General features: G+C 41.7%; 2 protein-coding genes across 2 annotated transcripts; both read left to right on the top strand.

Moving 5' to 3' along the window:
* Positions 1–1,566: 1,566 nt before the first annotated feature.
* On the top strand, positions 1,567–9,601 carry LOC306739266 (transcriptional repressor p66-alpha; the record flags this gene model as incomplete). Its single annotated transcript, XM_079221241.1, has 10 exons — positions 1,567–2,093; positions 3,499–3,631; positions 3,851–3,979; positions 4,101–4,178; positions 4,771–4,890; positions 5,166–5,366; positions 6,369–6,630; positions 7,226–7,623; positions 7,714–7,972; positions 8,435–9,601. 10 exons carry the CDS (start codon positions 1,567–1,569, stop codon positions 8,572–8,574), a joined length of 2,247 nt encoding a protein of 748 aa, XP_079077367.1. The 3' UTR covers positions 8,575–9,601.
* Positions 9,602–12,657: 3,056 nt separating this feature from the next.
* On the top strand, positions 12,658–15,810 carry ndufa13 (NADH:ubiquinone oxidoreductase subunit A13). The gene is made up of 5 exons (XM_079223452.1): positions 12,658–12,767; positions 14,135–14,213; positions 14,307–14,378; positions 14,488–14,557; positions 15,565–15,810. Exons 1-5 carry the CDS (start codon positions 12,674–12,676, stop codon positions 15,682–15,684), a joined length of 435 nt encoding a protein of 144 aa, XP_079079578.1. The 5' UTR covers positions 12,658–12,673; the 3' UTR covers positions 15,685–15,810.
* The last annotated feature ends 59 nt before the right edge of the window (positions 15,811–15,869 follow it).

The raw sequence follows: 15,869 nt of genomic DNA, 5'->3' as shown, positions 1-15,869 counted from the left end.
CCCCCCCAAAAAAAGATGTTATCATGCGCCACACGTAACGAGAGTACTCCCCAAGATTGCGGCGCACATTGTTGGACACACTCAATGGACTGGCCACTCACTTTCTGCTCTGGACATATTTAAGGGCCGGGTTATTAACAGAACTAGTTTGATCCCGTAGAGAGAGGGTTTATACCTGATCTTCCACACTCAAAAGCAGTGTGGAAAGCCAGGGATGAGACGCAACGTGTAAAGAAGGAAAATAGTTTGAGAGAGAAGTTCAAGTTTTCTAGTTCTGACCGATCGGTTGACAGAAGTGTCCAGAGGGGAAAATATTTGATCAATAATAACATTTACTCTCCTATAGTTCTTTTGTGGTCGAGTCTATTATACATAACTGGTACTCTACATCGTGATATTCCATTATCAAAACCATGAAGGTAAACATGTATTGACCGATGTAGTCTACCATCTCCCTGTGTCTCCTCTCATTGTCCCACCCTACATTTCAGGGTGAAATGTGTGTCTGTATGTACTTTGTACTGGTGCACATCTGTCTCAGCTGTCAGAGAGAACGAGCTGCCATTTCCGTCTCCACTACTGCTGCTGGCATGTCAACATGTGGTGGAATTGGATTTGTTCTTCATGGGATGGTATTGGTTCTGGTGCTCTTTGGTGTCGGACTCGAGGGAAGAAAGGTTAAACACAATTCCTTTTTGAAATGAGTACAAATATATTTCACTTGCACACATACATAACTAAAATACTTGGATTCATGGGTTGTTATGAATATTTTACAGTATTCATGCTCCAGTTAATTTTGTATATTCCCCAAGCCCCTCATAACTCTGATTTTATTACAATGTTGTCATATATTTCTATCTGTTTGATGTCTCAGACTGCAGCACTGCAGCAAGTTTTTGTTTGTACCCCTCTTCCAAAAGACAGTGAAGTCAAGTGATCTTTAGATATTTAGTTTACTTTTTAACACTGAGTGCTTGCTGAGTTCTTCCCATCTTCTCTTTCAGTTTTCCTTTCTTTTGGTTTTTGGTTTACAGACATTTGGATAATTGGATGTTGTGGATTCATACTTGAGTCAACATCTTGGCCATGTGACCTTCATAATCCCACATGTTTTGTCTGGGGGCCATTTTAGTCACCCTGTGTCCCAACAGCTGACTCAAGGTCACCCTTGTCTGCTTAAATTCTGAATGATAGGCCCACAATCATAACTACACTGTCAAATTGATAACTTAATGTATTATTTTAAAAGCCCTGTTTTGTTGTGGTTGTTTGTCAGATAATGTCAACAAGACAGAAATACAATGTGGCATCCAATCAGAGCTTAAAATAGTCTTTTTATGTGCAGTGCTGCTTTCAAACGGCTCAAATCAACATTATTTTGAGCTTTAACCAAATGCATTCCCTGATGGTCACTACTTATCTACCATTGCTGGAGGTTCCTTAGTTGCTATATGGATAACCTTTGGTGATCTGTGACCATGTTTCTAACAATTGACCTATATAGCTCTGGTCAGATGTGATATAATAAATAAATACAGTTATCTCTTTCTCTATCTGCAGGGGATGTCTGAGGAGGCTGTCCGCCGGACACGCAGCCAGAAGAGGGCGCTGGAAAAGGATGCTGATCCCCAGTCTTTAGAAACTTCTGATGCTGAGGATGAAAGCAAAAAGCCTAAGTTGGACCTTTCTGAACCCACGACAGAGGAACAAACTGAACCTGAATCCGACTCTGCACTGGCACGGGAAGATCAGTGCCAGACTATGGTTGGACCAGAGCCCAAGAACGAGCAAGAGCAGAGCCTGTCCCCGCCATCTTTAGCGTTACCTTTGGCCTCTCAGCTGGTGAAGGATGATCCAGAGCGGACCCAGAGACAAGAGACGATGGTTGAACCCAGCTCAGACAATCGGACTGACTGCAATGACATAGCCAGCAAGGAGAGGACTGAGCCAGCTGTGGATACAAGGAGCCCGGTCCGACTGGCAGAGTCAAAGGTGCCCAGTGGCATGCTGGCTGCAGGGGAGGTGAAAGCCACCATTAAAGTGGAAGTTCAGACGGAAGAGCAGCCCATGGACATGAGCACCTCCAAAGGGTGAGAACATGAATATGTATTTATTATAGTAAACTCTTTTCAGCTGGGACAACCACATGACTCCTCTGGGGAAAAAAGTAATGATGTCAATGTGCAGGAAACTTCATCTATAGACAACAGAAATGCTTCTTGTTCAGATTGTTTGTTGAGGAGGAAAAGTTACTTAAGAGAGTGTAGAAAAAGGATGAACTACGCTATTTTAATCTGAAAAAAACATTAAATATCGAAAGTTACTTTTATGATTACTGTGTAGTGTAGAGAGGATGTGAGGGAGAGAGGGGGGCTCCTTCGAGGGGATGCGTAACTTTTAGTCTATCTCCATTTTCCCCCCACTCGGCACCTGAACCCTAAAAACTCCCCTCACACAAAATGAAGCCGTGTGTCACAAACCGGTTTCAGCCGGATGTTGCCATGGTTTCCACAGTGGAAGGAACAGTGAGGGCAGGGGGAGGAGGAAAAGTGAGTGTGTCACGTGACGATGACTTTGGGGTCATGTGACTTCTTTGGAAGAGAGTAGTGATTAATCCACAGGAAGTGATGAGGGAGGGAGGGAGAGACGAGGGAGAGAGAGAGAGAGAGGGAGAGAGAGGGAGAGGGGGAGGGAGAGGGAGAGAGGGAGAGGGGGGGAGAGGGAGAGTAAGAGAGGGAGAGGGAGGGAGAGAGAGAGAGAGAGAGGGAGAGAGAGGGAGAGAGGGAGAGTCACAATTTAGTGTGTTGACTTTAACAAATTCATAGAAATACATAATCTGTGTATTCACAAGACCACCCTTGTGTTTTAGAAGAAGATTAATAATGTTCTTTTGGTTTTTGAGTGCCACTTCTTGAATTTAGGTCATCTGCTTTCACATTCCCAACTGCTTTTAATTTCCATAACGTGCTTTGAATGACATAAGCAGCCCAATACAGGTCACCCCCAAATGACTCAGACGCCTATAATGTGCTGCCACAATATCCTGTTTCAGCAGGAAATACCTAGTACAGCCGTTGCATTGTAATGGAAAGACCTTACTTGAGCTTAAGGTCCCACCTTGCTTATTTAGGACTGGTCTGTTATTGGAGTAGCATCAACATGAAGACGAGGATGTGTGGACTTTCTAGATCCTCGTGGAGTGGATTCAAACAATGAATGTGGTTGAGGAGCAGATCTCTATGAATACAGACATTACTAATATTTGAGTCAGTTGAGGGGAACCTCTTCATCTGGCCTCAAACAGCCATAACATGTTTTTCACCTCAACACCACTGGATCAATGAGTACGAAATGATAATATCTACACATTGTTTTAACCCACATACGTTTTTTTTTTAAATTCTAGTGGAGATCCCAAAGTTTTCAAAATACCAAATATGTCTATATAAGATACTTAAATCAAAGTTGTAATGCCATTGTCCTACTTATATCCAGCAGTATGAAAAGGGAGAAGCGCCCTCCATCATCTGAAGATGACGATGTCATCATCCTGTCAGATAATGACTCCCCGAGTCCTCCGATGAACGGCTTGAGCCACTTTAAGGAGCTGGACACAGACCTGCTCATGGTGAGACACGCGTACACAAAGCTAGACTTTGACAACCTATTTTCTCACCTCAAAGATTTAAGTTACACTCTCTGTGTTCCATTGATACTCAGAGATGCTGAAAATTAGGTAGCCCATGAGTGTTCAGTATCCCAGGATGCATTGCCAGTTTAGGCTCCAACATCTTATGTTTTACTTGCTGGAAAGGATTTTGTGAGTGTTGTTTTCTGTGGCGCGTAGAAGAGCAGCCCAGCACAGAGGGAGTGCATCATCAAGCAGCTGAAGGAGGAACTGAGACTGGAGGAGGCCAAGCTGGTGCTGCTGAAGAAACTTCGACAGAGCCAGATACAGAAGGACCCTCTCCAGAAGGTAAACGGTTATTACCCACATCAACACTGGGTCACACAAAGAGGCGTACATCCCCACAACACTGGCCTCCACTTCAGGCATCCTGTTTATTGTTTAATATCTTTCTCCATTTCCTTTTTAGCCCACAGGTCTTTCTGGCTCCTCTGCTCCTCCTCCTCTCATTCGAGGAACAATTACAAGCAATAAAGGCACTCAGCAGGTTAATGCTCTTCTTTGACACATGTGCTGCGGTTGAATAGTCCAAATATTATGTCCTAGTGTCTTTTCCTGACCACTTTTCCTTGACTTCGATTAAATACGTCTTGAGTTCAAGGAAAGCTATGAAGAAGAATTTATGAGGATTCAGAAAAATACAACAGCAGTGCACCATGCAACATCCTTTTGTATTGTTGGTGGGGTTTTTTAAGCAACTGCATTTTAACGCAGAAAATAAGTACAGTGACAAACTTAATTTTGTTTGGATTCCTGTCCAAAATAAAATCACACCTCCTCAGAAGGATAATTTCAATGTATCCATAGTGTACAATTAATGGTGCGTTGCTTTAAATGTTGCCGTCACAAGGAATTGTTGGACAACATTGTGTCCAGCAGTGTACCCCATGCTAACGGAGATTTTTAAAAAGAAACCACCTTTCCTTCTCTTATCATGGCTGCCACTTCTGGGTCATTTCACTCAGTTAGGAATCTTTCCAAGCAAATAAAACCTATTGGACCGCAGTCACGCATCCGTCAGCATATGTGTGACAGCACCTGTGGTTGACCTGTTTCTGATGGTTTTGTTCTCTGACCAGATTTTGACAGGCAGGAGTTCAGGCACAATCATCCCTCCGCCGCTGGTAAGAGGAGGGCAGCAGATGTCGTCCAAACATGGCTCCCAGATTATAATGCCCCCTCTGGTCCGAGGGGCACAGGTGAGTCATGGGGAAATGTTACCAATATTATTAAAATGGTAAAATATACATTTTTTTATCTTTGTCAGGTCAATGGTAGTCTGAGTCTTACCGTCGTACTGCTGTTAGTCACTCTGGGACAATTAGCAGGGAAATAACGACACTTAAACTCAGGACTCTTTGCGCCTTTATCTCTGTGTGTACCCTTTGCCTCAGTGCTTTTGATGCCCCTCCCTTGTCCTCCACCACCGTTGTCTGTGATGTCCCTCTGCGTCACCCTTCATTGTCCTGGTTAGCCCATCTCCGTATCTCCACAGCAGATCCAGGCTCTCCGCCAGCAGCAGCAGCAGCAGCAGCAGTTGGCTGCCTCTGGAGGCTCCGGCTCAGGACCTCCTCCTCTGCTGTTGGGCTCCAGGAACTCCGCCTCTGCAATCCACAGCCAGAGAGGCATGGTTAACTCAGCCCTCATCAGAATTGGCAATAATGCTAACATGCTGGTCAGTATTTTACAGGTGCTTTCTAATAATACAAAAAGTATATTCCCCGTTAATATTGGGGAAAGGCAAGCCAGGCTTTCCTGAATCCCGCCACTTCCTGGCATCAGTAAAATGATTCCTCTCGGATTTAATTTCTCCAATCGGGCTTCAATTCACCATTTGTGTTGCCAGTTACCCCTATTTCCAAAATGTCCGTATGCATGAGTCAAGAGTTGCGTACATTCATGCATGGATCACACATTTTGTGTGGGAAGTGGCATACGCCTTGCAGGCCCCGTTTTGTGCAAACCCAACGACTATAAACTAAGCTTAATACAGGAACTAAGCAATTTCCACCATCAGGTCTAGGTTTGACCTTCAACTTCGTTTACTTCGGTGTTGAAAGCAAACACAGCGAGCGCTTAGAAGCTCAAGTCCAACCGCTGTCCAAGTATGCCATTATGTACCCTTATTGGTGCATCATTTTTGGGTCATGAGAATGTTGTTGTACCAAGTAGGTGCAGATGCACAAAAAGATGCGTTTCATGAAATAATAACACCTGGTTCAATAAATGTCTGGTTTAGTAAGAGAGTTGAACTTCCACTGGCTTTTCAAGCTGACATTTGCTTCTTAGACTTAGCCTTGTCCATACATGCATTATCTTATTGAGGGTTTCTTAAATGTGATAATGGGGGCTGCTGTCCATATTCTAAGCTAAATATGTATCTACAGCTGCACATCATCATTTTACCCTGGATAAAACTATGAGAATAATTTTTGTTCACATTTAAGTTAGCATAGTTGCGTACCACTAACGTTAGAAATCATGGAAGCTTGCTTTGGTTTAACGTCCTCGTTACAGTTATAGGGTGCTTAAACTTCATTAAGATAAGTAGAGAAGAAACATCCTGTCACAATACAAATTTAAGTAACTACAATGATCAGTCTAATTTGTTTATACCTTGTGGGTTCAACTGTTCATCAACAGCCACATGTCCTCCTGTCTGTGCTTGTTTTCAAAGGCCTCGGCATCCAGTTCGAAGAGCTCTTCCTCAGGAAACAGCGGTGTCTCTGTGGTTAGCGTGAATGACTCTCCAGCCAGCCGCCAAGCTGCAGCTAAACTCGCCTTACGGAAACAACTGGAGAAGACCCTACTGGAGATTCCCCCACCCAAGCCTGCTGCACCAGAGTTTAACTTCCTGCCGTCTGCAGCCAATAATGAGTTCATCTACCTGGTGGGACTGGAAGAAGTGGTCCAGAATCTGCTGGATACAATCCACAGAGGTGTGTTACTTTTCTTTTTTAATGTTTTTTGTTGACACATTGTATAGGTAAAACAAAATTGTCAATTAGTCAATCAGTTGATCAACCGAAAAATATTAATATTAATTTCAATAATCATTCACGTAATTAAAAAAGAAGACAAACTTTTCCAGCTTCTAAACTGTGGAGATGTTTCTTTGTCATATATAATAGTAAACTTAATATCTTTAGGTTTGGACTACTGGTTGCGGAACAAGCTATTTTGTAATATCTCTTTGGGCTGTAGTAAATTATGATGGCCATTTTTCACAACTAATACAACTATTAATTGAGAAAACAATTGTCCCATTCATCAATAATGAAAATAGTCATTAATTTCAGCCCTAGATGTCAGTATAGCATGTTGGATCTATTTCAAACAAGCTTTAGCAATTGTCCCATTTTCATGCAATTTAAATATTGTCATCATACAGTCAGGACTTTCCCACTTTCATCCAGGATCTAAATAGTCTGCTTACCTGTGTCTGTTTCTTTATTATCACTTCTTTGACACCATACAAGCAACTCTTTCCGTTTTCAACCAGTGCCTCTGGGTTTCCCATCTCTCTCCATCCAGGAAAGCCAGGCGCACTGTCGAAGAACATTAGCAGAGAGCCCCTCACCTGCACCCAATGCAAAACCGACTTCACCTGCCGCTGGAGGCAGGACAAGACAAAAGGCGGGGCTTTCCTCTGCGAACACTGCATGTCATCCAGCCAGAAAAGGGTTTTGAAAGCTGAGCATACCAATAGGCTGAAAGCTGCGTTTGTCAAAGCACTGCAGCAAGAGCAGGAAATAGAGCAGCGTATTTTTCAGCAAACATCCTCACCCGTTTCCCACAGTAGCTCCTCGTCCTCTTCGTCGAGGGGTTTGTCTCAGCAGCTAAAGCAGGCTCACGCCAGAGCGTCTTCCCTCCAGCACCTCCACCAGGCCAGTCGAGGAGCCAACATGGTTCACCATCACTCCATCAAGCAGGTTGGAATCTGTTCTAAAGAGAAGCATTTGTGCGGTTGAGGAAACTGAAACACCAACCTAATCCTCTCCGTGTTTCTTCTCTCCCCTCAGAGCTCCCAGGGCCAGCTGTCCCATGGTGTCTCATCATTGGGGGCGAGGGGCGTCTCCCATTCCTTCTCCTCCTCCTCCCAGCTGCAGAGTGCAGTGGCGGCTGCAGCTTTGGTCAGCCGGCCAGGTAAGCATGCCCACGTTTTCCACCGCTCTGTCCAGAGTTCAAAGGTGAGCAGCAGTGGAATCGCCGGCGGCAGGAATATCAGCGGAGGTAGTGCCTCATCCACTGCATGGAAGAAGCAGAGCAACAGCAATACAGGTAGACTCGCATTAATACCAGCCTGTCTGCTGACATCGGCTGTTTTTCAAATTCCTGTCTGGTCCAAAAGCAATCCTTGAACATCCAAATTCTTCTGGTGTTCGGGAATCTTGACAAAAATCCTTTCCTTCTAGTATGATCTCAAATAATAGATTGAAAAAATACAGGAGGAACTGTTTTCGGACAAGACAATCCCACTCTTCAGTTCTCCCCCTGCCAGTGATCTCAATCTTCCTACTTTAGTCCCTCGGTTTGGTGGCGTGCTGTTTTTCCCCTGGGTGTCACTAGTAAACTCTAGAGTAGACATTTTTATTATTTTTCCTTTGTATCTGTCTGTCTGTTGTGGTGACATGGGTTGCTAGATATTCAGGTGCTTTTTTCTTATGCAACTCAAAAGGCGTTAAATGGCCCGCATGAAGCTCGCTCCTCACCTTGACCTGCTGCTCTGTTGCATGTTCACAGGAGTCACAATGGCGTACGTGAACCCCAGCCTGACGGGTCACAAGACGTCAGCCACGGTCGACGCTCGTCAGAGGGAGTACCTGCTGGACATGATCCCCTCTCGCTCGTCGATCTCGCAGACTGCAAACACATGGAAATAATTAAAACAGTATGCTTGTACTAGTTAGTTTTTGTCCAAGTTCCTCAATTCCAATAATATGGTCAACAGCAACCCCCAGAGGACTGTTAAGCAAATACAATCTCGCAAATTGAAGAAACCTTCCTTCCTTACTTTTGTATGATTGTTGTTTTAGTATTCTTATTTTCTGTTGTTTACTTTAAGATTCGCTGTTCTTTGGTAATTGTTCAGAAACTATTTAGATTTGATTGGGGCAATGAACGAAATAATACTTGAAAGGCTTCCTCCTGAGTTCTTCTGTCCTCCAGACTGGGTGTGTGATAAGAGGCTATGTACGTACATTGAGTACTTTGATAAAAGATTTGACAAAATTCAAATAAGTAACATGATCTGGGCTTATTAGCCCTTTCTACCATGGTGTGGGTCAAACTGACCCAACCTTTTGACACTTGAATGGTTGTCGTCATAGCCAATAGTTCACATTTAACTAAATACACATTCATTTTAAGCAAATACAAAATAACGGAGTTGTAAAGGTTTCAGTACATCACCCCCGTAGTTAAAGGTTTGAATTTATTTTGTATTTACAGTAAGTTATTTTGTTTTTTTAATAATATTTCATTACACGGTGGTTTCTACAAATGAAGTTTATTCTAGCTTTTTTCCCTGTTAAACAGCATGCCTTCCCTCAAGCACCTTAGCTGAAGAAGCATGGTGTCATTGCTGAATTCATCTGTAATTACCATCTGTAATTTGCTTATTTTATATTAATGTCCACTTTTGAGTGTTTTGTCATTGCTGAGAAAATGCAAACTCACTTAAACCAGAGATCTAGCCTCAGATGTATTCAAACATAATGCATATAACAAGGCCTGTTCTACCAGTTACCAAGAGTCTGAAACACATAAGATATCTTTATCTTGTACCCTCACAATATGGTATTATCTCTCTGCTTCCCGATTTTAGCTCCATTGTACAAACTTATGTTTAAAGTTATTTGGTTTACTTTTTTCCTAGCTCTTAAAATAAATAAAAATTTACATTTTAAACACATGTTTTCATTGATTTTGTGTGGATGATGTAACACAAGCTTGACAATTCATCCAGTAACAAAACCACGTGGGATGACATTGTCAGTGCTCTTTCTCATATGATCAGGTCATGGGTTATTAAATCAATTCACTGGCATTCACTATTGCATCGTTATACATTTTAACTAGCAATATGATATATTGAGATGTTATCAGATCAGTTGTTTTCCAAAGCAAATGAAGGTCTTAGTCTATAGACAAAAAAAGAAAAAAATGTGATTAAAAAGCAACCAAGAAGGAAAATGGAGTCTGTAAGGACAAGTGTATCAGAAAAGCGGATCAGATAACAGTTCGGAGGTGAGACAGGTTGGTGAGATCATAAAAGGGAACACCACACATACAAGACTGCATATAGCTGCCAGAAGGCAAACTGTTTCTGCAAATACATTTCAGAGGAAAATATTGTACTTTACACTCTATACACATATTAACAATCAATCAAATTAAGTATTCCTCATCAATCTTCAACATTGCAATGCTGCCTACACCTGTTATAATCTAATAGTACGTGTCACAAACTGGCTCATGTCACAAAAAGAGAGTCCCCCCCACAAGGTTTACTTAAAACCAACCAATTACAAAAAAGTAAGGTTAACTCAAAAAGTGAACAATTGAGTATCCAAATTTGCAAAGTCAGTGATGAAAGCCATGAATGGATGCGTGGAGGGTTTGCAATGGAGGAGCTGAAGGGGCCAAACCAGACAAAAATCGTGCAGGTTGGATTTCTGCTGCAGCAAGGGACAGACCCAATGAGCACAAGGACCCAGGTGAGCTTAATCAAACTGGTGTTAATGCGTGCTAATTATTGGATGCCTGGTGTAGCCTCCGGAAGAACTCAGTTCAACAACTTCTCTCGTTCTCTATATTTATTTACTAAATGATCACAAGCAAAGTAGTCAGCGCTGCAATTGCAAAAGCAATGAGTGGTACAGCCAACACGCAGGTTGGGCACAGAACAACTGCCCCACAAAGGGAAGTGGGGCCTTTCATACACAGGTTATCGTCACAGGTTCGTCTCGCCTCGTCTTAACATCTGATTGGCTCTATCCTGTCAAGAGGAGGAGAATCCCGTGTTCTCATCTTTTCTCACAAGACTGGACCGTGCAACGGCCAGTCTGCTTCCCTAATGTCAACATACTGATAAACAGTTGTGAGTGTTGAAGTGCGCAGGCGTGTGACTGACTTCCCTTGAGAACTGGACCTTTCATAGACACAACCAACTCCAGCTGCATAGCTGTGTTATGCTGACCTCGCAAACCTGAACTTTAATAGACATGAAGAGTAATGAAGAATATCTGCAGAACATAAGGATTTATATTATCACTGGGAACCCTCCCTTGTCAGCCTACTGAGGACAGTAGGAGGGGCTTCACAAGGCAAATAATACAACTGACAGGGACATTTGTGTACATTTGTACTTCCATGCAATACTTTTGTACTTCTACTTAAGTATGATTTTGATTGCAGGACACTGCTTGCATGTGGACCTTTGAGGTAATTTGTCACCAAAAACAGTGTTTATGCTCTGCACGTTTATGACAAAAAGTCTACACTAGACTATTCATTTGATCAAACAAAAAGCAAAATGAGAGATCTCAAACAACTTCCAAGACTCTACTGGATCATCTTAAAGATTAACAAAACTCCAAACCCCTTTTTTCCCCCACTAAAACCATTTTTTTAATGTTGCTACATGTTGTGACTGCCCTCTACTAGTATTTTGCTATTTAATTGTGCTATTGGCTGACCTAGAGCCAGGTGACTTATATGGAGATATAACTGGGTCACTAACCAACCTGTGTGCAGACTGTGGAGAGAGAAGTATTAGTGAAGAGTAGCCTTCATCCTTTCAATTGGACAGTGAATCGCTGGTGCTGATAGCATACACGTATACCAGCCTCCCCTCAGACAAAGCTGGTAAAAAGATGCCCCCTTACCCTTACATCTCCAGGGTAGATGCACTTCAACCAAAGCTATGGGGTCTCTAAAGGCAGGGTTGGTAATCTTCTTCAAAAACATGTCTAATTCATTACATCCTGACAGAAATCAATAAATCAAATGCTCTGACAAAAAATAAATGAAGTAAAAATATGGTATCTGCGAATGTCGCAGGACTGTAATAAGTTTACTGGCCTATCTGCCGATTGCCTCATATTATGCACTCATCTGGTTTTTCCCTTGTTATACATGGTCTATAATTTTTCACTCAGAGCTTAATTTTAATGGGATTGTTTTTGGATGGAGGCCTGGAGGGACAGGCTGTCAGTGGTGCCTACTTGGTGACTTTCTTTTTATTATTATGGATGGAACCTGGAAAAAGTACAAACACTGGCTGCAGTATTCTTAATATTGCGTTAATATTGACTTTTGTAAACTTATTAGAAAATGATATTATTATATCCCATGTCGGTGTGTCCTTGAGCAAGACACTTAACCCTAAATTGCTGTGCCTACGGTGTATGAATGTTAGATAGTCCTGATGTGGCACCTTGCATGGTAGCTCCTCTCATCAGTGGGTGAATGATTCCTATGTAAAGCGTCTTCAGTATTCAGAAAAACGCTATATAAAATCAAAGTATTATTATTATTATTATTATTATTATTAAATGTACAAAAAAAAATTAAAAAGCTGGCACAGCAGGACATGTACTGCAATGTCTGAAAGAAACAGGATTGAGTGGAAGGATTTAGTGCACCGAAAGTGACATTTTATTTTTTGTTTTGTTTATTTTTATTTTATTTTGGGGGGGGATAAAGGGATAATTATTTCTGTTCCACACTCCAATACAGTAGGTGGCAGTAATGCAACGTTTTCGGATGCCATCCGCCTAAAACCAAAGAAGAAGAGTAGGAAGAAGAAGAAGAAGAAGAAGAAGAAGAAGAAGAAGAAGAAGAAGAAGAAGAAGGAGTTGTCATGAGTTGCCATCCAGACGGGTGGGGGCGGTAGAGCGCCACAGAAGCGGTATCGGACGAGAGAGGAAGCCTACATCCAGTGACGTCACCGGCGTGTTGCGGAGAAGACAGCGGAAGATGGCGGGGTCCAAGGTGAAGCAGGACATGCCTCCTGCGGGAGGCTATGCTTCGTTTGATTATAAGAGAAATCTGCCGAAACGAGGACTGTCAGGTACTTACATTACGAAAGAAACGGGTCCACGCACGAGCGGTTACATAGCCACCGTTGCGTTCCAAAGTACCGAGAAGCCACGGAGACAACAAACCAGCAGTGCACGAGTCCCCGGTGCTGAGCGGGTCACGTTCACCTTAGTAAAAACTTAGCAATAATTAAATGTGAACGCTTCTTAAACGGAAGCTTGTTGATGTCATTCAATAGAACCTACATGTACAATAACGCCTGGCTGCCTTTTCTATCGTGCATCATCAAGACCCACCTAAATCAAATGGTTATCTTATGACACGCAACCGAAGGTGTTCTAATTGTACATATTTAAACAGTGCTCACATTAAAGTTCAAATATTCAAAGCAAGCTAGACATCCTCTCAACTTTACTGTGACAGAAGGAAAGAGGGCATCGAAGATCGATTTAAAATCCGCTTTATTCTCCAATTGGGCTTCTGTGTACAAGTTATTAGTCTCCAAGAATCACAGTTGAGCGTCCTCTCCAAGCTGCTGTACGAAAGTATAGACAGGCGTCAGACCGACTTGACGACAGATTAATAACTATATGATACAAATATAAAACTGACAGCAAGAGCATTAGGTCAAATATGTATAAACGTGTTTTGAACAGGCACCGACACAGCCACCTACCTTCTCCTGACGCGCGTGCAATGAACTCTGCGGCTGACCTATCGTTTGTAATTTGGAAAAAGATACAGACCAAAAGAAAGTGATCAAAATGTGTATTTCCTGGTTGGTCAACAAACGTATTGGTTAAATGTCATTAACTTTCAACAAATAGATCATTTAGAATTGTAATTGCGCTTAGACCCGGTGCTGCAGAAAACAAACAAGCTGCATGTTACGACCACTAAACGTTATTGTATTTGCCACCAACCGGCTCCGATTGTTATTATTAGTGTCTGACAGCATTATGGAAAGGACCAACATAGAAATAAAAAGGTGTTATTTATCTTTCGCTTAATCCATTCTGTCCATCATTGCATCCAAGTCTGATTATTGTGCAACAGCAAGTCCCATTCTGTAAAGCATTCTTCCTTTGTGGGCATCAATCAATACTGGATCAATTAAATAAGAACAAAAAGGTTGTCCATTACTCACTTATGCACAAAAACATGGAAAATAGGATTCAGGTTGAGCCTTAGGAACTTCATCTTTAGTTACATTCAATTGTGACAAAAAAAAGGGTGTTAAACCGGTTTGACCAGTTGCTTCTATCTGGTCTCTTTTATGAATGTTGGTACACTGAAACTTGATTATGTGGTTGGGATAAATCAAATCCCGACATTACTTATCTGTGGTTAAATACAATGTTGCCCCAAACTGTCACTCATCCAATCTTTAATCAACAGGATACAGCATGTTTGGCATTGGGATTGGCATCATGGTGTTTGGTTACTGGAGGCTTTTTAGCTGGAACAGAGAAAGGAGGTAGGATTATTCTGGCAATTATACTTTGGGTTTAAATGTTGGTCACAATAGACAATGTGGCTGAACTAGTGGTGATGTGTTTGTGCATTAAAGGCGCCTGCAGATTGAGGAGATGGAAGCCAGGATAGCTCTGATGCCTCTGCTGCAGGCAGAGCAAGACCGAAGGTGACGGCAACAACAACAACAAACTCGCACACAAATCAGTTTAGTTTTTAAATGCGGTAACTCCCTCATACTAGTCTTCATGTAACCGTTTAATTCTCCCTCTGGCCAGGTCTTTACGGATGCTGAGGGAAAATCTAGAAGAGGAGGCGGTTCTCATGAAGGACGTTCCTGGTTGGAAGGTAAAGAGAAGCTGGGATTTCTCTTCGTTGTGAAAACACTTGAGCATCAACATCACAGGCTTTCTGCATTTCAACATATCTACAAATGCTTTTTTTTTTTTTACCCAACATTTATTTAACAAGGATATTTTCCCATTGACATTCAAAATCTCTTTTGCAAGGAAGTCCTTCGCCAAGACAGCAGTTTAAAGATTAATTTAAAAAACACTTCAGAGTTAAAACAAACTTCATGAAACGATGACTTAAATAGACTTACTTTTAGTCTTCCATGCTTATAAAATATTCTAGTTTAAAGTGACTCTGAAGCTCAAACCAAGATGAGGGTGTAAAAGCACTTTCACCTAAGGCACAAGCATGTTTGTCTATTTTTAAGTCACTTTACAGCCAACTAACAATACTTTAGTTTGGGATGTATTGTTGCCATAATTAAGTAGCGTCTAAGGTAGTTTTATGCAAAATTATGTTAATGCATGTAGTTTTTCATAGTTATTACTTTTTCTCTTTTAAAATGTGTTTCCAACCAACTTTATTTTTGTACGGATTTAAAATAATGATTTTCGTATTGTATTATTACCAAGAAACACTGATTTTTAAGACTGTTAATTTTGACCCACTTATGGAAGCCCTTCATGCATTGCACAAATAATTTGTGTTCACTATTGAATATTTGCAACAGATATTGAAAATGTGATTAAGCTGATGTTGAAAAACAAGACGCCAAAAAGAATGCATGTAAATCTGTGATATTGCTAACTGCTTTAGTAAGAATATTTCTGTATATTAGTCCATCAGTGGTTATTATAACTATAAAAACAATGCTTACATGCAATCTTTATGCTTCTGGTAAACACCAGATCAGTAGCACCTGGAACTTATTTGTATTTAGATTATAAAGTATATGTTTTATTTATTGGGATTAATAATCAAAGTTGATTATCATTTGATCCAGATGCAGGTTAGCATCAGTGTATTTGTGACAGATGTGTGTCCCGTTAACACCCGTGCAGGTTGGCGAGAGCGTCTTCCACACCGGCCGCTGGGTCGCCCCTCTGTCAGAGGAGCTGTTCAATCTCCGGCCTCGTGAAGAGCTTTTGCACAAGCGGTTCGGCTTCTTGTGGTACGTGTAAGCACCACCAGAGACGTACAGCGCCCTGAGCTCCACCTCTTCCACAGCCAGCACCGTGTGGACATGAGCCTTCGCTCAATTTAGCTTGTAAATGTTCTATATTAAAATCTTTTTTTCTTTACCTCAACCTAGTTTACTTGATATTTCTTCAGTTTGGATTGAATTTCAAAGCATGTACCTCCTAGT

This window comes from Taurulus bubalis (genome assembly GCF_910589615.1).
Source record: "Taurulus bubalis genome assembly, chromosome: 1".
NCBI classification, from domain to species: Eukaryota; Metazoa; Chordata; class Actinopteri; order Perciformes; family Cottidae; genus Taurulus; species Taurulus bubalis.
This window is presented reverse-complemented; position numbering and strand designations above follow the sequence as displayed.